The sequence below is a fragment of the Pseudonaja textilis genome, chromosome 2, assembly GCF_049901715.1.
Source record: "Pseudonaja textilis isolate UNSWEBS1 chromosome 2, rPseTex1.2, whole genome shotgun sequence".
Classification (NCBI taxonomy): Eukaryota; Metazoa; Chordata; class Lepidosauria; order Squamata; family Elapidae; genus Pseudonaja; species Pseudonaja textilis.
Genome location: NC_141991.1, coordinates 201,612,041 through 201,634,200, shown reverse-complemented (window position 1 = coordinate 201,634,200; position 22,160 = coordinate 201,612,041). Strand labels below are relative to the sequence as shown.

The window sequence follows — 22,160 nt, the reverse complement described above, 5'->3', positions numbered from 1 at the left end:
TTACATGAAGTTATTAGCCCTGCCCTATGATCAGTCAATCTGTCTTCAGAAGCGTCTTGTTTGGTAACCAGAGTGAATATAATTCTTTGGAGGAGTATTGATTACATTGACGTCCTGAGTGGGCGGCAGGTTAATTGAACAACGTAGGAAATACAATTCTCCAAAGCGACATTAAAAGATCTACTTAGTGGACACATAATATACAATCTGTTTCATTTAAGTATTGAATCGTATTATCATTTGAGATAGCAATCAACTTTTGCAATAATAATGTAATGTTAATAATACTTAGTCCTTGATTTACAACAGTTCCGTTTAGTGACTGTTCAAAGTTACATCACTGAAAAATATGACTTTTGACTGTTTTTCAGTTATGACGTTTGCAGCATCCCCATGATCATGTGATCAAAATTCAGACACTTAGCAACTGGTTCACATTTATGACTGTTGCTGTGTCCCAGGATCATGTGATCACTTTTTGCAAACTTCTGACAAGCAAAGTCAATGGAGAAGTCAGATTCACTTAACGACCGGGTTATTAACTTATCAACTGCAGTGATTCACTTAACAACTCTGGCAAGAAAAGTTCTAAAACTGGGCAAAACTCCCTTAAATGTCTCACTTAACAACAGAAATTTGGGGCTCAACTGTGGTCGTAAGTCGAGGACTACCTGCCATTTTATTTCTTCGTAAGTTTGACAGGGGGGAAAAAAAAGCCCACGTCTCATTCTTGTTTCGATATAGTCCCTGTTCCGAGGCGAACTCTGAATCCCCACCATGCGAAACCAAGCAGGTTCTCTCACACGAAAGACACACACCCAGGCTGCCTCGACCGCCATACCCACGATTGCCCATTGCAAACAAGCTTCCCACTCGTTCTGCGTTAGTTCCTTGCAGTTTTCCCTCCACCTTCAAAGTCTGAAAATACAATCCCCTCCCTTTTACAAACGCATTTTCACCTTCCACAAACATGGACCCTTTGTGTCTCTGTGTGTGTTCGTGTACCTGTGGTGTGCGTGTGTGAGAGAGACAGCGCGAGAGAGATGCGTGTTTATGCAGCAGATGAAGGCGTCTCACAACTGCACCAGTGTATTATTCTCCGCCCGCATTTGGAGGCGGGAGCGAGACCAGAGAGGCGCGAGCGGCCGCCTGGGATATTTTCAGCTCCCGTTCCAACCCGCTTCCCCCCGCCCCCCCACGCTCCCCTGTGATGTCAGGTCTACAATACGACTACACATCGCCCGGCGTGTTTTGGAACAGTCTGGGATCAAGGAAGAAAGAGGGAGGCTGACTCTCCGCCTCGGCCCCGCTCTCTCTGGCTCACCATTGGGCAATTACGTAAATGTCAGCTGCCTTCCCTTTCTTCCTCCTTCGGCCCCCCTCCGCTTCGCCGAGTTATGCAATATCCAAGCGCACACATCTTACTGTACCCCACACACCGCTCCAACAGGGCGGAGAAAGTGTAAAAAGGGAGGGGAGGGGAGGCGGGGGCGGGGGGCAGCGGGCTTCGATTCAAGTCTGGTCCTGCCCTGCGGGAGGCCTCCATTGGCTGCTCCCCGAGAAGCGCCGAACTCTGATTGGCGCCACGCAACCGCCCGTCATTGCAAAGGCTGGCAGGAGAATTCGTACGTTGTGAAGAGTGTACAGTATTGACCTACTAACACAGATCTCTCGCTCTCGCTCTAGCGGCGGCGGCGTTGGCGTTCGCGGAGTCGGCAAGAAGACCTAGTTACCGCTCCCTGACGTACTCGCTCGCGCTCCTCCTCCACCTCACCAGGGAACTGCTTCTGACTGCTTCCAGCAGAGGCAGCGGCGCTCCCATTGATCAGGGGGTCTTCCAGAAAGTCTCTCCTGAGCCTCTCCAGCCCCAGCGGCCGGGCACTGAGTCAGCCCGCTCGCCTCCCAAAGCGGCAACTTGTGAAGAACGCGGGCAGATGCCAAAGGGAGCTTCTGGGAGACTGTCCCACCGCGTTAAAGGAGACCGCTAAAATATAGATGTGTAGGTACTTACTTGCTTACCTACCTACCTGTCTGTCTGTCTGTCTGTCTATCTATCTATCTATCTATCTATCTATCTATCTATCTATCTATCTATCTATCTATCTATCTCATCTTCCATTCTCTATCACTAAAACCTTCCCTCGGAGTGCATTTGCCATATTTCCCTACGAGCCAATCTTCTTCTTTCACTGGGACACTTAGTGTGCTTGGACCTTCCAGCAGAGCTCGGCCTGAACACGTGCCTGTCGCTATCGGTAAGGCAATGGCCAGCGCCGCTTTGTGCGCATCTGCCTCGATGGCTGTCGAACAACTTTTTTTTACCAGCCTTTGGCATGCCAGCGCGGGACTTCGCCACCTTAAGATGCTTGTAGGCGCCCCTGGGTGGGTTCACGCTCCCCGACCTGGAGCGTGACTTTCTGGCCCGTGGGGCTTTGTCGCTTGTTCTTTTCTCCGCGGCGGTCTTGGTTGTTGCGTAATGTAGCTCTTGGATGAGATAAATTGGTGGTTTGGAGGAGCGAAGAGGTTAGGCAAGCTTAAGGCCGGCTGCTACTGAGCAATCGCGGCAGAGCTGGAGAAGAAGGTTCCTTGTTTGAACAGGGTTAGTGAAAGAATTGAATGCGAATGAGCTGCTTGTCGGGGATGGGGTGGTGGTGGTAAGAAAAATAGCTCTCTGCAAGCTGCCACTGTTTTACTGGACTTCTTTTCTAGGCGCACGTTTTAGCTGTATGAATGTCTTAAACAGCCAAGAGGGGAGGTTGGTGCGACTTGTTATTTCATACATTGCATAATCCGTCCATGGTGAACTATTGGCAAGCACTAATATAGGGGCGAGAACGTGCAGTGCTTGGAGAATTTTCGCTTAGCGCTGTGGAATTCTGTGTCTCGTTACACATTTCGTCTCTTCTGGATCTTTTACGGAAAATGTGTTTTAAGAAACGATACAGAAACTTTCAAGCAAGTGTCCACTGTTATCCTCTAGAATCCTTTTCAAAGAAAAGTCTTTACGTTCCAGAATTCAGTTTAAAACAACTGCAAAACGCGTAACAAACGGTTCTTTTCTAAGCACTTCTTTTTTAAGCTTGTGTGCGTGTTTGCTGCCGTTTGCTCTCTATTGGCAACTGGTTTTCTAGCAATGCATTTCTTTGATCGTTCCTGGAAACGTTGCATTATGTAACCATAAAATTTGCTGGCAGTGAGGCTGGGAAGCTAATTACGTGATTTTATAAATCTTCCCGCGAAGGAACTACAACAATTCACCCCAAATTTATTTTATTTTATTTTTAAAGAAAGCGTTAGACTAAGAGATGTCCAAATGCCTCCTTCCCAGCCCCCAAACCCGCCTCGCCCCTCTGGAAAAGTAAATCGGTGGTTAAATGGAGCGGCAACTCGGCTTGTTGAATATGTGCCACGTCCCTTAAAATGAGAATTGAGCACGACTATATTTAGCTCCATCACATTGAAGCAATTGTAGCTTCCTGGGCTATTTCTGGTCTTTTCTCCAGAACTGTGCAAATAGGCGTTCAAGGACATTTGCTCGCGTTTTGAACTCCACGCCTTCGGAGACGTTCTGATAAGGCTGGTATTTTTAGGAAGGCATCTCACACAGACGTCAAGTGGTTTGGTAGGTGTCGGTTTTCGTGCATGATCTCTCATCCACCCACCCCCGCCAACCTCCCCCCCCCCCCGACAAAAACAGACCTATTAGGAGATCATTACGTGTTTCGGGAAAAGTGAGTGTCTAGTATCTCATTGCCCCCTGCAGATTGTATTGAAGAAACGAGATCCGTGCTGACACGGGAGACGAGGGGGCAGCCGTTAGCTTCTGCCTGCTGTGATCTATGTCACTTGGTCAGAAGCCTGCCGTGCAAAGCGCAACGTAAGATGCTCTCGCACAATCTGCCCCCAGTTTTTCTTTGGCGGCGGCGGGGGGTGGGGGGCAGAGGGTCCCCCACTTTTTGCAGTGATTACATTGAAAAACGGCCCATTCCTTACAAACCCTGAACTATTGGGGGGCGGGGGCAGGGGGCCTGGAATCAAATTGTAACCCCCTTTGAAAATGTTCCTGCTTGGCTCTTCCAGCGCGCGAGAGTGAAGGGGACGAGGAGGCGTTGCCGACATTCACAGCTTTCTCCCCGGTTTTTCAAACGGGGCTGCTCTGATCATTGGTGTCCGCTCTGGCCTCGCCATGCGGGCTAGTGAAGAAAGGAGGAACGAGGCGGCGCTGGGCTGGGGCCACTGTTCCTGGGTGCCGGAAGGGGGTGCCCTGGGCGAGCGTCCCCGGGGCGGTGGGCCACGGCGGCGACTGGAGAGCGAGCCCGAGGACTCGCAGCAGCCCTTAGGCGTTGGTTGTTATGACTGGGCGAGAAACGCGCGCTGGAAGGGCCTGGCTGGAGGGCGCTGCCTCGGCGCCTCGCATTCCTTTGTTCTGCGGAGGGCGAGGGGGGCGGGAAAGGCGGCAGGCAGCGCTCCAGTGAGGCGAAGGCGGGGCGGGGGAGGAGAGCGCGAGCCCGGCTGGCTCGGGCAGGAGTAAATAAAGCAGGGATAACAGTTGTTTTGTACTGGCGGAGCGAGAGCAGAACAAGCTGGCCGGAGGGAGGGATGCGTCTCCAGTCACGTAGTGTGTGTACTCGCGCTGTTCAACGCGGGGATGGGAGGCAGGGGCGGGAGGGCGGCGAACTCCTCCCTGCCTCCCTCTCCTGGCTCCTTCTTGCCTTGAAAATGGAACTGAGTTAAGTCAGCCGAGAGCGCGCGCTTCCCCCCGCCCCCAAGCCGGCGGCCTGAGGGACCCTGCCCCTTTGTGCCTCACCTTGCCGGAATCTCGCCCAGGCATTCCGCCGACTTACCTGAAGTCCGATACATTTGGAAATCTCCAAGTTGGAGAAATAATTTGGGTGAAGGGTGGTGGGCTGAGCTAGGACTTTGCATGTTCGTTGATGCGAAGCAAGGTTTTAAAAAGTCTGCGATATCCATTGCTTGGTCAGTGACGAAAGGAAAGTACAACTGGCATTTCCAGAATCGAATAAATCACCACCAATTTTAGTTTTTTGCTCTGTCCTTTCCAGGGACAGGATGTACAAACATGCTAGGATTTTTTTTTCTTTTGTTGATCATGAGTTAATTGTTGCCTTCTTCCTAATATTATCTACAAGGAAAATAAGGTTTCCCAGCTAGTTTATTTTTATTCAGAAGTAAATTAAGCTGCAATCCTATTTTGTACATCAGTTTCTTCCACTTGCTAAAATTTGTGTGGGAATCACAAGTCCTGTTTGTTGGATGGGTGATGCCTACACTCCAGGAAATTCAGATTAGCTTCCATTCTGCTGATCAACTTTCCTGGATCTTATTATATAGAGTTCTGGTGATTGTTTAATATTGAATTTCCCAGTTTTGTCAAAATCTGGTAGTGCTACTACGGTAGATATTGCATATTACGGATACAGAAATATTTGCCTTTGATATGTTTTAGCTGATCCACTGATCATTGAAAATGAGAAGATACCTTCATGTGTACCACTTGATTGTACATGTGTGAATCCCAATCTAGATTAAACATTAATTAAGCTTTTAGGACAAACTTTTAATGTTTTGGAGTTGTAAAAATAAAAATTTCTCAGTATCGTGATTAATGTTCGTTTGTTAATTTTTCAAATAATTGCTGTCTCCCCAATTGTTCCTACCTGGTCTACCAGAATTGGCTGAGACCATGCTCTGTGGGCACTGTTGGCTAGGGAATGTCAGCTGGCAGTGTCCAAAGGGAGAACCTTTTCTGCCACGGCACATGCACAAGTTTTGTTCTGGCCCTGTTAGTCTTTCAGTGGCCTGAAAACCTTGACTTTGTGACCAGGCCTGAGCATGTGATGTGTGATGTGTGTGATGTGAGCCCATCTGCTGGTTGTGTGGATGATTGGTTAGAATACGCCAAATTTTTTCTATTGTATATTTTACAATATTTTTTTGTTTTATTGTACACTGCCTAAAGTCACATAAAAGTGAGATTGGTTGCTATATAAATCATGTAAGCAAAAATATGGTAGAATAAACTCTCACATAGGTTGTACTTCAAATATGTACAAAAATATGGAACTTCCATAGTTAGCAAACTATATCATATAGGTTTCCTTCTCTTGGAGCAAGAAAGCTTTAGCTTATAATTAATACTTCATGGGCTCTTACAAAAGCAATATAGTTCAGCAAAAAATACCATAACCTTAGACAAAAGGAACTTAGAGCCCAAAGGTGCCATAAATACTTTGGGTGGAGAGGAGGGAGCACATGAGCAGTTCTTTCCCACCTGCATAGACTTTGACAAATAAATGGCAGAATTGTGCTGCTTGTGCTTCTTGAACGTTTTCAGATCATAGGAATTCTTTGTTATAATATTATTTTATTTTTCTTTTTTTTAATCCACAGATAATACTGGTAGGTACAAAATTATAGTTCCCTCTTTGGAAATGTCTTATATTGCCCAGCTTTCTTATGAAGGACTAGCTAATCAAAAGCAATCTCCCATCAAAGTTGCTAAATTTTATTATGTAATTTAGAATCAACCCAAAGGAATATCAGATGGAATTGGTCATCCTACTGTACTACCACTTGACAAAATATGTATCAACAAATCCTAATCATTGACCTGTCTAGCACTATGGGTTATACTTATTGAATAGGTTATGCAGTTAAATATACTTCTTAGTCATAACTGACTGCACAATCCTACATATATCTACATGAAGTAAACCTTATTATTGCCTAACATGGTTAGCACATAGCAATTGTAGTCCCACATATGGACAGGAAAAAATAAATGCTATTGTACTTCATTGAGTCAGCAAAATCAATTGCCTGACTTGCTGATTGACATGGTTTGTTTGGGAGGATGTATAAAGTGTATGGTAGTGTAGCAACATAACATAAAATTAAATAGAAAATTGAAATAAAGGACTTTGGATTTGAAAGTCTAAAATGAGAATAATGACACCGAAGTTGAATATGAAGAATGTGCCCATGTATTTTGTATAAAAATTAAAACAATTGTCCCCATAGAAAATTTACTTAATTATAATAGTTCAACATCATATTTCATGATGTCAGATTTTAGGCATTAAAATAAATATAATTCTACAATCCAAAACAAAACAAGGAGATATATCATTTAAACATAAAAAAGGCTTACATTAGTACCACCTTTTGTAAAATAGTTTCTTTCAACTAGTTTCTACTTATACAATTAATTTACTGATATGTATGAGCATCATGGTGTTTCTGAGGATTTGTTCAATATATTTCACTATATTTCAGTCAGTGGGGTTTACTGAGGCTATTTAGTTTTGTTTTACATTTGTGTTTTCTTCTATGATAATGAGTTTGTGAAGAAGTTATAGTACTGTTACGTACACACACAGACACACACAAAAGTTATAGTTATATATAACTATATATCTACTCTGTTTCTCCAACAATAGGGCCTCCCCCAACAGGAAGTCCCAGCATGTTTTATAGGCATGAAATGAAATTAAGCCCCTCCCCCCAAATTAAGGCCTATATTAAAACATGCGAAATGGGGGGAATGGTGGGGGGGCTTGCTGTTAGGAAGTACTTTTGTTGCACACCCGGATATGGTGCTGCCTGCGTTGACCCTGATACGAAGTGCCCCACCAACGCCGAGGTCATCATCCAAGCTGTCGCCACCCGCCCGCCTGAAGATGCAAGTGGGGGGAATTAAGTCACCCCCAGAAAGACAACCTAGCCATTTTTTCAGGGCTCAAAAAAAAAAAAGGACCCGGCCTTATTATATGAAAAACATGGTTTGTGTGTGTGTGTCTGTCTGTCTGTCTGTCTGTCTGTCTATCTATCTTTCTATCTATCTATCTATCCATCTATCTATGGTATTCAGCTTTGTTTGGGTATTTTCCCATCTCATTATAGTTGTGCTTTTGAGTTGTAGCAACGTTTCAGCAGAATCTCATCTGCCATCATCAGGCTTCTGTATTGTGTTCGTCTGTGAGTCAGACTTTCACAGCGGTTTCAGTTTTAAATTTGGGGCTAGCCTACTGCTGTGCCAGAATGGTTTTTTCTTCATCCTAATTGGTTGGGAGTCTTGGTCTTTGTTTATTGGTCTTGGAATTTGCTGTGTTCTGCTTGATTGGTGTTTCTAATATCTGTCTGTTTTGTGGCTTTTTTTGTCTTGATTGGCTGGCAACATTTTGTTCCTGTATTGGAGACTTCTAGTGCAGCTTGGCTCTGAGTAAATGGACGACTATCATTTATTAGGAAGCTAGGTTTCATCTTTCACCTAGGAAGTCCCATGTTTTATAGGCATAAAATGAAATTAAGCCCCTCCCCCCAAATTTAGGCCTATTTTAAAACATGCGAAATGGGGGGGAAGGGCAAGGGGGGCTTGCCGTTAGGACTGCCCCGCAGGCAGCCACCATGTCTCGCCACCAATTTCCCTACTCTCGCCAAGTACTTTTGCTGCAGACCTGGGTGTGGTGCTGCCTGCAGGCTGGGTCAACAGGTGGGCGTCGTCAGCGTGGATGGTCACTCAGCATCAGTAGGTCACTTCATATAGGGAGACCTGCTGCTGTTGCTTCAACTTCTTCCCATGCCGCCCCAGCGTTTGGAGTATCGCAGTGGTGTTTGACATAGTCACGGGGGGCTGGCCAGGACTCCTCCCTGCAAGCAGAGCCCTGCCAGAGATACTCTGCTTCAGGTACTCCTGTCGCCGCCTTCCCGGGCATCGTTTGAAGGCAAAGCCCATTCTTTTAAAAATGATGCTGTACTACCACAAAGCCTCCCCCGCCCGAGAGGGCAACCCAACCCCACATGGGGAGGCAAATCACCCAGGGCTGCAGCGCAGGACTGGCCCATCCTGGGAGAAGCGCCCAGCCGCCGTCCCTGCCTGGCGCGGGGCAGAGTGTGAGGGGCCTCACCTGGGGTACCCCATGAAGCTGACAGACTGGCCCTCCTGTCCGGCGGTGGAGCTCTGGCCAAGGTAGCGGGTGCCTCCCCGCTGGGCCCTCCACTCATCCCCCAGGGCCATGCTGGAGCTGGGCGGGTTGGGCAGAACCGGGGAAGGGAGCCGCGGGTGCGTGCCCGCCTGCCAAACGAAAGAGCTGGGCTGACCCGAACTTCGCTTCCCAAGACCCTCCAGCCCGACCTCGAAGGGTCCACCAGGAGAGGCCACCCGAAGCAGTGATAGCGCCACCTCTCTACGGACAGGAAAGTGAGGTGATGGCCCATGTCTTCCGAGCTGAACCCTGCCGAGCAAGCACGATGCCCGATGCCCATGCCGCTGCAGGGTTTGGAGCATCGCCGCTGCGTTTGTAGCTGCCGGTTCATTTGGAACTGCTTGGGGATGGGGACAGGCTGGACAAGGGGCGGAAAGGACAGGCAGCCACGGGCTCCTCCACCGGACTCCCCAGCTAGGGAAACAGCGCTGCTGTTGCCTTGCCTCCCTGTCCGTGGATGGGTGGGTGCTATCACTGCCTCGGGTGGCCTCTCGGTAGCCCCTTCGGGGTCATGCTGGAGGGACTCGGGAAGCCAAGTTCGGGTCGGCCTGGCTCTTTCACTTGGTAGGTGAGTGTGCACCCGCAGCTCACTTTCCCGGCTCTGCCCTGGCAGGATGAACGGAAGGCCTGGCGAGGAGGCGCCCTCTGTATTGGCCAGAGCTGCCAGGCAGGAGGGCTCGCTTGTCAGCTGCATGAGGTGCCCCAGGCGAGGCTCTTCATACTCTGCCCAGCGCCAGGCAGGGACGGTGGCTGGGCGCTTCTCCCGGGGTGGGCCGGTCCTGCACTGCGGCCCTGGGAGATTCGCCTCCCCACGTGGGGTTGGGCTGCCCTCTCAGGCGGAGGAGGCTTTGTCGTAGTAGGATGTCGTTTTTAAAAGAATGGGCTTTGTCTTTGAATGATATCTGGGAAGGCAGTGACAGGAGCGCCTAAAGTCAAGTGCCTGTGGCGGGGCTCTGGTTGCAGGGAGGAGCCCTGACCGGCCCCACGTGGCTGCGCCAAATGCTGCGACGCTCCAAACGCTGTGGCGGCATGGACAGAAGGGAAAGCAACGGCAGCCGAAGTTATCCCTATATGAATTGCCCCACCAACACCGAGGCCGACATCCAAGCTGACGATGCCCGAAAGGGGGGGGAATTAAGTCACCCCAAAAAGACGGCCTAGCCGTTTTTGGGGGGGCTCAAAAAAAATAAGACCTGGCCGTATTATATGAGAAACACATCTGTCTGTCTGTCTATAGACAGACAGACACACACACACACACAAAACCGATTGCCTTTCAAATGCATTATACTGCAAATATAACTCCCAATCAAAGTGGCTGTAATAATGGCAAGTATACCACAATACATTTGGAAGACTATTGGGAACACGTGTTGGGGAAAGGGTTGAAGCATTCTTTAACATCTTTTTCTCCGAGCTGAAAAGCATACAGAGCTTTAATTTCTTTCCCTTTATAAAACAAAGCTATTGTTTACTGTTGTTGAGAATCTCAAGACTAATTTTCCATTCCTAGCAATTCTAATAAAGAACTAATCAGAATATATCTGAATCTACTTCTCTGTTTCAGAGGCTCTGCTGCTAGTTGGAAGTTCTCTATCTTTTAGGAAATGAACTTACAATTGCTGTTGTTTTTCTGGTTCATAACACCCTATTACCCAGCACAAAATTTCAGTATATTCCTAAACGCTTATTTGGTTACAGCATCTGATTGTCTATTGGTGAAATTTGATTATAAATATTTATTTTCTTCAAGAGGGATCAGTAGTTATAACAATCAGGTGTAAATAAATAATATTCTGCCTTGATTTTTTTTTTTTTACATAGCACATGTGTGTAAGAAAATTACCAGGCAATAATGTATAATTGAAAAGAAAAACTTCGGCAGCCTTCAATTACCAGAGAGCGACAAATTATTGTTCAAAGTGATAATGAATTTCATGTTGACTAATTTATTTAAGCTTTCCCAATAGTTATATATATTAATAGGTTAATTACTAAATGTTTTAACCATTTATTCTTCAAAAAGAATAAATTGGTTTTTACAATTTTTATTTGTTCTTTCAGATTTAGTTTTCTGTTGGAATTTATTTTTTGAAGTTTTGAGTTTACTGTCTCCCTATGAGTAACGTGGGACTACTCTTACTCTTGCTGTTTATGTTGGGCTGTGAAGAAAAACTGCTAGCAGTTAATGTACAATCTGTACAAGATACTAATTACAGTCAGTTGCTCATATCTTGAAACAAAAATATATCTTTAGTTTGTTTCAAACAAAATGTTTGAAATGTTCTAATTCTGCTAAAGATTGTGCAAACTCCATTTATGTAATGATAACTTTTTCAGGGATGGTACTTTGTTACATTACTTTCTTGATCTCCGGATATTATAACATCTGACTGATACAATAATCTGAACATAAAAATGTTTTGTTTTAGGATTATTACATATTGTTAAGCAGCAAATGTGACTCATAAGCACAACAGATTCATGTAGATGATCTTGTTAGGATATATAGCCTTTTATGAGACCAGCCCTGTGGGTTTATAGGAAAACTCAAAATGATTTTCAATCAGTTTAAAACTTGAGGGGTACTTGGTGCTCTCTGAAGGTTGGTTGTTTTCTTGTAGACATTTCATTACCAAAGTAGGTAATATCAGTGCTTCCACCAAGGAACAACTGTTCTTCCTGCACAAATGCCTGTGACAGAATGTCCTATTTACCCGTGTCAGATACACATCTCCAATAATTTGCACAGAAAACTAGCATTGAAAATATTACCTAGTTTGGTAGTGAAATGTCTACAAGAAACCTAACTAAGCTCAGAGAGTACCAAGGACCCTGCAGTTCAACCCAGAGTTACAAATATTCTCTTCTGTCAATTTAAACCTTGTTGGTAGACACATTTGGCATGCTCTGTGCCTAGCTCATGAAATTATATTTATTCAAATTCGGAATATCTAAAAAAACTATATTATATATATATTAATGCTTATAAAAAGGAATTAAATATAAAGTCAGAAATTAAATATAAAGTCAGAAATTTTCTTTTTCTAAACTGTTGTGGTATTGGTAATTGACCAAATTGACAATATATTTATTCTAATAGTTAGCATAGCTATTGTGCAACAGAACTTTGACCCTTATATACAGTTTTATAGTATTCTTTAAATTAAAGGAGTTTTCATGCTACAAGTTCATTGTTATTAAAACTAGAATACATTCTTACTTAATGTACAGGTTTTTTTAGTCTTTATAGCCTCAAGCTGCATAAGAGAATTATTTCTGGAGAATTTTAAGTAACAACCATATAGATTATGTTACTTTATCATTTTTTCTCACTGTTATCTGCAATCAGACTTACTTTCCATATCTGGACAGGACTTTAATCTCGACCATGACAAAGAGAAACAAGTATGCCAAAGTGTGACTCATACTGCTGAGACTAATAATGTGTAAACTTTTGTGTGATTTCTGTTAGGATGTATGTCTCATCTATACTAAAATAACTTTTAAAACAGAAAGTGTATTAACTCAGAATGAATTCTTTTCAGACAAGCTCAATCAATTTCAGGTCCATTTAAAAGCAATGTACCATTAGAAATAGTTTTTCATATACTGTAAATAATTATTTACTTTTCAAAGCTACAAGTGCTGTCTAAATTCATTGTTTTCCATAAATAGCAATCTGTATACAGTGTAGAGTAGCATAGATAGCTTCCTGAAGTTTTGTTTTAATGGCTTTCATTAGTAACTATTGTGTGTTTTACTCTTATTATTCAATATAGAAATATTGTTAAATATGATTTTCCCACTGTATTGTTATCACAAATTAACTTCATTAATATTGAGGAAATTAAGATTTTTGCTTAGAGACATTGCTGTTCTCACAAAAGTTCATAGACCTGATGTCTTAAAACTGGAAGATGCATTTTGTAAGTCATCCCAAATAGACGAACTAGAAATAACATTGAATCAGCCAGATCTGTCCCTTGCCTTATTCCATTTTATAGATCAGATCAGTAGATGATTAAAAAAATGCTGATATGTGTTTGTGCTACCAATAACCAAAATAGTCTTCAGGAGATTGCATTATTTTAAGTTGTTAAAAAGATACGCACTTTTTTGCAAGCTAAATATGTAATAAATTCCGTTCACAAAAACAGGTGGCTATATAGGTGTGATTAGTAAAATAAATAAAAACTAGTAATAATAGAGTTTTTTGTCACAGGAAGTTCTCAAAACAGACTCACCATACATATTTAAATTGAACAAAAAATAGATGCCTCCGTCTTATTACAGGCTTGTCATAAACCATGTTTATATGTTCACTAAGGAAGACATTCAGCTGTGTCAGCTTTGTCGACTCTATAGCAACACTGAAACCGATGTAATTGTTTGGTCTGTGCCAGATCTTGGAAGATAAGCAAGTTGGGCTTGTTTAGTAATTAGACTGAGAACGACTTGGTAATTCCAAGGCCACTAGTTAGACTGAGAATTTGGAAAAGCATTCTGGAAACATCAGAGGCAAACTATTTCTGTAACAGGGCCAATAAAACTTCATAGTTGCAGTCACCAAAGATCGTGTTCAACTCAAGAGCATGCTTACCATTTAATTAAGAGTGATTAGCATTCACCAATTGTTACTTGTACATATCATTTATTAGTACGTTTAGAAATCATTTACCCGTTGCTGTTTTTATATGAACATAGAATCAACTGAAATTATGGGATAAGTGTCTGATATAGTTGTGTAATCATAGTCTTGACAGAAATGTATTTAAATAAATTAAGTAGTCACTGTTAGTGAAACATAATAAAATGTATTCATAGATCAGATTCAGAACTCTTACTATCCTTTTGCCTATTCTTGAGACAGGGAAGGCAAAGGGAAAAGAAGTGTTTTATTATTGAACATTTTAAAAAAGTTTTGTAAAGGATATTTTATATAATTCTATGTATAATTAAATAATTATGAATATTGGAAAATAACACAGAAAAACAGTGATATTAGTGCATGTGTAAAGAAAATAATATTTATTCTAATCCTAATTCCATAAATTATATAACTTTGCCTTTTAAAGAAATACTGAACTTTGCATAGTGATGTATTTGTGTTTCTTTTCTTTTGCTTTTGTTTTTAAAGATCTGACATTACTTGTACATTCACTTTAGATAAATTATGATGGAGTTTTCTAAATTAATGCATACATATCTATGTAGATAGTTGGCACAATCTTACACATTTCTACTCTGGGGATAATTTTTTTTAAATAGAATCTATTCCTATGTACAGAATTATAAGCTGAAGACTTTTCAATTGAAGAAGGAAAAATCAAAGGTGAACTTACTAACCTTAGCTGCCAGTGTAAAATGCCCCATATTAATTGAGCATGCTACCATTCACACAACAAGATTTTTTATTGTACTTATGTTATACAATAGCTGAAATTCATGATGGAGGCTTATTCAACATTTCAGAGCAGATTGGAAATGAGTTAGTGCCAGTGAATTGAAGGACAAGATAAATGTTGCTGATGCCATAGGTTGGACAAATGAAATGATACCTTTCAGTCCAATCACATTACTAAAAGATAACTTTCAATGAATTAGATGGTGCGTACTCCCAGAAAACCTGGTTATTGAGTTGCAGCAGCATTATAATTCGTGTTGGTTACTTTTTAAGGAGAACTCTTAATAACTAAGTAGTAAAATAGATTATAGCTATCTGTTTGAGTAAAACAAAGCCTGTACTGCAAAATTTCATGAAACCTTATTCTTAAAGACTGGAAAGTTTTTTTCTTGATTATTTGCTTGTTAATGTAAACTGGGATGCAGTGGCTCAATGGCTAAGACGCTGAACTTGTCGATCAGAAAGGTCGGCAGTTCGGCGATTCAAATCCCTAGCACAGGTTAATGGAGTGAGCTCGCGTTACTTGTCCCAGCTTCTGCCAACCTAGCAGTTCAAAAACATGTAAAAAAGCAAGTAGAAAAATAGGGACCACTTAGGTGGGAAGGTATCAGCGTTCCATGCGGCTTCGGCATTTAGTCATGCTGGCCACATGACCACATAGATGTCTTTAGACAGTGCTGGCCCTTCAGCTTTGTAATGGAGATGAGCACCACTCCCTAGAGCCGGAAACGTAGAGTCGGTTCCCTAGAAGGAAATCTACCTTTTAATGTAAACCTGTACCAATTTTTTTTTCATTTCAGCCTTATTTAATTATTTATATGATCATTCATCTCACAAAAACATGGCTCTTCATCTAATGATAAATTGTATGTATTTATGTATTTATTATAAAATTTATATAGCCATTTCATCGAAGAGTGATACACAACAATAGATTAAAAACAAAACTATAAAAAGAGTAAATCTAAAAGCCAGTAATAAATACAAACCATAGTTAAGAGAGAATTTAAAAATCCCCCCGCAACAGTGGAGCCATTTAAACAAATCACATTGGGAGCCCCAAAACTGATAATACAACAGATCTTGAAGGCCTTTCGGAATATCAGAAGGAATGAGGCCAATCAAATTTTGATGACAAGGATATGAAACACACCAAAGACTTTTCTGGACCCCACCAAATGTAGATCTCTAGCTGATTACACCTGCAGCATGCCTTTTCTGCAAGAACTTATGAGGTGGGCTGATGTAATTGGGAAGAGGTAGTCCTCAGATAGTCTTATACCGTATCGTTAAGGGCTTTAAGGATTAAAAACAGCAGCTTGATTTGGACCAGAAGCAAACTAGCAACTAATGCAGTACTTATTAAACACTGTTTTAGCAGCATGCCTATATCGCTGCATTCTGAACCAGCTGGAGTTTCTGAATATTCTTAAGGGTTACCCCATGTAGAGTGCACGGCACTAGTCAAATCTAGAAGTGATTAGGGCAGTGATGGCTAACCCTTTTTGGGCTCCTGTGCCAAAAATTGTGAGTGCACTGGCATGCCCATACTTACGTGGCAGCACCCAAAATGCAATGTGCGTGTCCCCTCCCCATGCCCCCTGTGCATGCCTGCGCAATCCTCACACACCCCCACCCGCTTACCTGCACTGCGCTTCACAGCTGATTTTTTTTGTTGTTGGTTTGAGGCCTTTTTCGGCCTCCCAGAGGCTTGGAAAAAGCCTCTGCAAGGCTTCTCAGGCCAAATTATAGGCCCATTTTGTCACTTCCGGTATTAGAGGCCGGTATTACTGTTGGTCTTTAATACTCTGATTGTTGTTTTAGAATAATATCAGTTCTAGTCTATAAATTTTTAACTAGAAAGTAACACAAAGCATCATTGCATGCTTTAGAATCAAGCATAATCAACTGCAGTTGTATCATTACAAATTTATATTTGTTTACAATTTCATACTTTTGAACCAACCATCTCCCTAAGAAATTATAATATATGACAGTGGTAAATAATTGATTTGACTAAAAATAGGATGCCACTGTTCATTTCAACAGTGAGAGTTAATGTAGTTAATGGCTAAACCAGCTAAATAAGCTTTTAGTCTTTTTTCAGCCTGACTGAATAGGTTTAGTTGAATACTAGCAGCTTTGTTGTTTCATAAGCTTCCTTTTGTTCTTCTGCAAATGAATACCCGAGTTTCATGATTGTGATGCAAACTCCAGGTACAGTAGGATAAAAATAGTAAATTATATAGCATTCCCCTTCCTTGCCTCTTAACCAAAGATAATTTACCTTGAAGGAGATTATGTACTTCTTTCAGAAATTGTGTTTTTGAAGTCAACAGAAGCTGTATCATTTTAAAGTTTTGAATAGGTAAAAAGTGAGGATGAAGCATTATGAACTTACATGGTTTTCATGTTGCCCTTTTCAATATTAAACTAGTTATTTCTGATTATTACATTGTTAAAATGACTTATGCTGTAAACAATTTTAGTAGTTCATTGTCTTTAAAAAGATCTTTCAAGAGATGCAAGGTAGCATTTATAATTGGGTAGTAAAAAGTTGGTCGTTCTGGAAGGCATTTGGGGATTGATTATAGATTGACAGTAGTTACTTTTAAACTTATTATCTAAGTTTTTAAATGTAAACTTTATTCATTTCTATCTTAATATCTGAACTATTCACACAGTCAGTGAGGATTGAGGTAGTAAATAAATTGCTTAAACAACTGAAAGTAACCATAGAAAAAATGGTAGAATTTGAAATAAAATAATAGGTGGAATTACAATTCAGTCATTTATGTACACACAGATCATATTTTCCAATTACATATGAACACGTATAAAACTAATGGAATCTTGCAGCGTTTTAGTAAATTTTTAAAATAGTAACTCTTTGTAAAGACACAATGTGAGAAAAAAAACCACTTTAGCTTTGTGGTTACTGTAAATATTGAATTTGTTACCAGAAGATTTATCTTATTTAAACCACAAGAATGCTTTTTCATATTGTCATAGGAAATGGTACTTTATTTACCATTTCCTTCATTCAGTTCGGTTTATTTATTGTAACAAAAGGGAACCTCAGTTTTTGAAAGAAGTGGAATACATGTTTCTTTATTGTCATAATGATGCTTATTAGATTGTGTTTATTACTAACTATTCCGTATCTCCAGTGTTATGATATTGAACCATTATTTGCATTGGAATGGGATGAATAAATACGCCATACTGAATGCTAAAAATATGTAGGGGGCTGCCCTTGGAAGCACCACAAGCTAGACTTGTGTATAATGCCTCACCATTACTATATATAATTTCTGTTGAAATAGCTATACTTGCTCCTGATTTTCCATTGAATTAAGTTTAGGATGTTAAACTATAATGCTTTAAAAGCATGAGATCAGGATACTTCAAAGAACTCTTCCATATCAAGAATAATCAATGAGGAAGAAGGCCTATTCTGCCATGACCTCAATATTGTCAGTACAGTATCCCAGTCTGTATGACATATGTCTGTATTTCCTACACTACCACTCCAAAGGACTCCAGAAGACTTATAGCTGCTGTCCCTTTGCAAGGCTACAAAGTTCAGCTGGGCAAAGGTCAGCCAGGGGTGGCTGGGAGGGAAGCGGGGGGTAGGCTATGGTGGCATATGAGGTCCTCACTTAATGACTAAAACCAGACTATTGGAACTGCTGTTGCTCAGTGACGTATTAACATATTTCACCTAATGACCTCTTTGCTTAGTATTGGCAATTCCACTCCTAATTAGGGTTAAGTAAGGACTATCTGTACCTTAAAAAAAAATTAATAGTTTTACGGATAACTCAGAAGTATACTGAACCAATCATTGTTGAACCCATTGTTTGCTTTTGGGTTTGCTTTTGCTAGAAATCAGAAGTAAATGCTGTTTCTTGGCAAAAAGTGCATAAACCATGGGGGAGGGTGGGATGGCCAATTGAATTTTTTCTTAGAACACAGCTTCCAAAATGTGCAGGTTTTTAAAATGTGTACCTGCTCTTTCTATCGATGTCAAACAGAAATGTTCTTGCAACCGTCCAGAATGGAGTGAGTTGCAGCTCCTGGACAGAAAATGTTGCCCATTCTGCTTAATATATATAAGTGTGGATATGTTTGGTTTTATTTAATTCCTTCTGAGGAATGCAAGCAGTGTGTCTGCTTGGTATTAATGGTTTATTGGATTTCTAAAAATTGTTCAACACAATACATATATTTATAGTTCTATCTACTATATACTGTATATTTAGACAAGGTAGATTTCATTTAGTTGCAGGAAACATAATTATGATTTGCTAGATAGATGCTGTTTGTGTTTATGAACTAATTGAATGATGTCTTTCAATTAGTTGTTTTTAAACATGTAGTTATTAATAGCTGATCTGCATTCTGTAAAAAGACAGGAATGTACATTATAGATAAAATAATGTATATGGCACTATCTATAAATAGAGGGGGGATGAGGAAGGGGAGGGTTTTTAGATTGTGGGTTTTTAATGTTGTACGCTGTCTGGAATCATCATGTGTGAGTTGGGTAGCCCTATACATTTGCCTAATGAATAAATAAATATAAAGCTTTAGCAAGCACATTGCCAGGTTATGTTACAGATCACTTTACTAAAATAATTCTATTTTGTAAAATGTAAAATTGTAAAAATATCAAGAGAGGACTTCCTCCAGATTTTGTCACTGTGAGAAGCAAAAGCAGAACAGGAGCAGAGGTGGTATTCAGCAGGTTCTGACCAGTTCTGGAGAACTGGTAGCAGAAATTTTGAGTAGTTCGGAGAACGGGTGGTAACCTTCCCCCAGGAGTGGGGAGGGAATGGAGATTTTACAGTATCTTTTCCCTGCCAACCCACCAAGCCATGCCTACAGATCCGGTAATAAAAAATTTTGAATACTACCACTGATCAGAAGGAAGCCCTTCTCCGTAGTTGCTTCAATATAAAGGGGATCTATGAGGTTAGGTGTGTGGGTATTAAAGAAGTCACGGTAGTAGACCCAACTATGTAGTCAAAGAGCTGCCCTTTATATGCGCATTAAGCACACACACACACCTCATTTTTTAAAAAAATCTGCCCTGAGAAGACTTTCCTTTTTAAGCAGACATTTAAGTTTTTAGTGACTGGGCAGAATTTTTCTTAACTATGTTATGTTGGTCTGAGGGTATTGTGATTTTTACTGGATTGTTTACTTACGCATTATAGTTAACCCCTGAGTTCCATAAATATTGTGTAAATGATAAATAAAGGATAATTGCATAAAATAAATACAATTATTAAAAGTGTTGCAAATGCTTTTTTAAAGAGAAATTAGTAACTAAACAATTTTTTTTTTTTTTTGTATGCCACAGATTTTTTAAAGAAGCTTCTCAGATGAATCAGCTCAGAGGAACATTTCACCAGGATACCTGAAACTATGGAATAAACAGAATAATACTTATGGAATTAAAATCACTGTATGTATCAAATTGCTCCAGTTCAACAAGTCCTGAAAAGTTACTTTATCATATTATTATTTACATATTTACTGAAACTTGCTTCTGATGCAGCTAAGAAAAATGCAGTCCATTAAAACAGAACAGGCATCTGCTGATACAAGTGGCAACATGGACAAAATTATGACTCTTAATTCTACACTGACTGATGTATCGGATGACTTAGCTATTGGTGATGAAATGTTACTTGCAGAAGGAGCCGTTACGAAAAACAAGGCTTCAGCATGCAGGAGAAAGCGGGAATTCATTCCGGATGAAAAGAAAGATGCAATGTACTGGGAAAAACGGCGTAAAAATAATGAAGCTGCCAAAAGATCTAGGGAAAAACGGCGACTGAACGATCTTGTTTTAGAGAACAAGCTAATTGCACTGGGAGAAGAAAATGCCACTTTAAAAGCTGAGTTACTTTCACTGAAGTTAAAGTTTGGTTTAATAAGCTCTTCTGCATATGCCCAAGAGATTCAGAAGCTCAACAATTCAACAGTGGTTTATTTTCAAGAATATCAGAATTCCAAATCAAGCATTAACGCTTTCATTGATGAACATGAGCCAACTATTGTAAGCAGTAGTTGTATATCTGTCATTAAGCACTCGCCACAAAGCTCTTTATCTGATGTATCTGAAGTGTCATCAGTAGAGCACACTCAAGCAAGCCCCACACAAAACAATTGCAGAAATACTGATAATAAATTCCAACTCATAAAGCAGGAACCTATGGAATTAGAAAACTATACAAGAGATTCACGAGATGAAAGAGGGTCCTTTACAACTTCAATATATCCAGGCTTCATGGGAAGCCATTTTAATGGCTATTCACATTCCCCTCCACTGTTGCAAGCCAGCAGATCCTCCAGCAATTCTCCAAGGACTTCAGAAACTGATGAGGGTGTTGTGGGAAAGTCATCAGATGGAGAAGATGAACAGCAGGTTCCTAAAGGTCCAATCCATTCTCCTGTTGAACTTAAAAATACTAATGCCATAGTTAAGGTCCCAGAGGTAAGCTCCTCTGCACTTCCTCATAAACTGAGAATTAAGGCAAAGGCCATGCAAATCAAAGTAGAAACATTGGATAATGAATACGATGCCACACAAAAACGACTGTCACCTATTGATATGTCATCTAAAAGACATTTTGAACTTGAAAAGCATAATGCACAAAATTTAGCACATAATACTCACACTCCTTTCTCAATTCAAGTGACTAATATCCAAGACTGGTCTCTGAAACCAGAACACTGGCACCATCAAAAAGAACTCACTGAAAAAACCCAGAGTGACTGCAAAACCACAGAGCTTGATGTTAAAGACAATTCCTACAAAGTTTCTGAGACTGAAAACTTGTACTTGAAACAGGGCATAGCAAATTTGTCTGCAGAGGTTGCTTCCCTTAAGAGACTTATAACTACACAACACATCTCTGCTTCAGACTCTAGCTAAATGACTACTGAGTAATTATTATTTTAAAGGATGTCATTTGCAGTAAGTTGGTATGTTTTGTATTACGCTGAATTTTCACTGGACTTGGAATGTCATTTCACTGTAATGTTCACATAATGTCTGATGGATGATGTCTTTTTGTGCACAGATGACTGTGGAGATGAGATTGTCAAGATCACTAGCCTTGTGTATGGTGAAGATGCCTGTGTACATGCTGTATATATAGTGAACATTATTTTTCTGTCATTCTGTTACTATAAAGTGTGGAAGTTGCCAGTTACAATAAAAAATTGGTGACAAGCACAAACTAAACTGTCAAATCACTTTCAGTCAGGATTTTTTTTTTCAAGTTCACAGTCATGTCATGAGACATATCTCCATTTTCTGACAATATATTCATTATAAGGGTGGGTATCATTCCCCCCCCCCATCACTTCTTATCCTTGTTTTGCATGCCAAGTTTCATGTAAAAAAAGGTGCTGAGAGACAATTGATAATTCAATATGACAATATCAAATGGACAAATCAGAAAACAACACTTGGGAAAGACAATGATTTTTTTTTTCTGACTTGTGCCCCTTGCGTTTTAGACTAATATCGTGCATTAATATTTACTTTATTATGGTTGTCCATCTTATAATAGTTAAAAGCAAGATAAGCTGAGAAAAATTCACCAACAAGAACAATTAGCACATGATGCAGATACAATTACATCTGGGCCCCCAGTCTCAATAATAAAATCAGGCTTGCAAAGCATTACAAAAGGTAAGCAGGATCAGGGAGGGTCTGATGTCTAGAA

General features: G+C 40.8%; 1 protein-coding gene across 4 annotated transcripts; it reads left to right on the top strand.

Annotated features, from left to right (window-relative positions):
- The first annotated feature begins 1,502 nt into the window (after positions 1 to 1,502).
- On the top strand, positions 1,503 to 21,668 carry NFIL3 (nuclear factor, interleukin 3 regulated). Of its 4 annotated transcripts, none has more exons than XM_087926879.1 (2): positions 1,503 to 1,999; positions 19,781 to 21,668. In XM_087926879.1, exon 2 carries the CDS (start codon positions 19,973 to 19,975, stop codon positions 21,359 to 21,361), a length of 1,389 nt encoding a protein of 462 aa, XP_087783005.1. In that variant the 5' UTR covers positions 1,503 to 1,999; positions 19,781 to 19,972; the 3' UTR covers positions 21,362 to 21,668. The 4 variants fall into 4 exon arrangements, with proteins under 4 accessions (XP_087783005.1, XP_087783006.1, XP_087783004.1 ...); XM_087926880.1 differs by having other exon boundaries at positions 1,635 to 2,003; XM_087926878.1 differs by lacking the exon at positions 1,503 to 1,999 and adding an exon at positions 3,752 to 3,877.
- The last annotated feature ends 492 nt before the right edge of the window (positions 21,669 to 22,160 follow it).

What these genes read in the sequence shown, in the direction of transcription:
- NFIL3 (XM_087926879.1), top strand. Translation starts at nt 19,973, where the DNA reads ATGCAGCTAAGAAAAATGCAGTCCATTAAAACAGAACAGGCATCTGCT.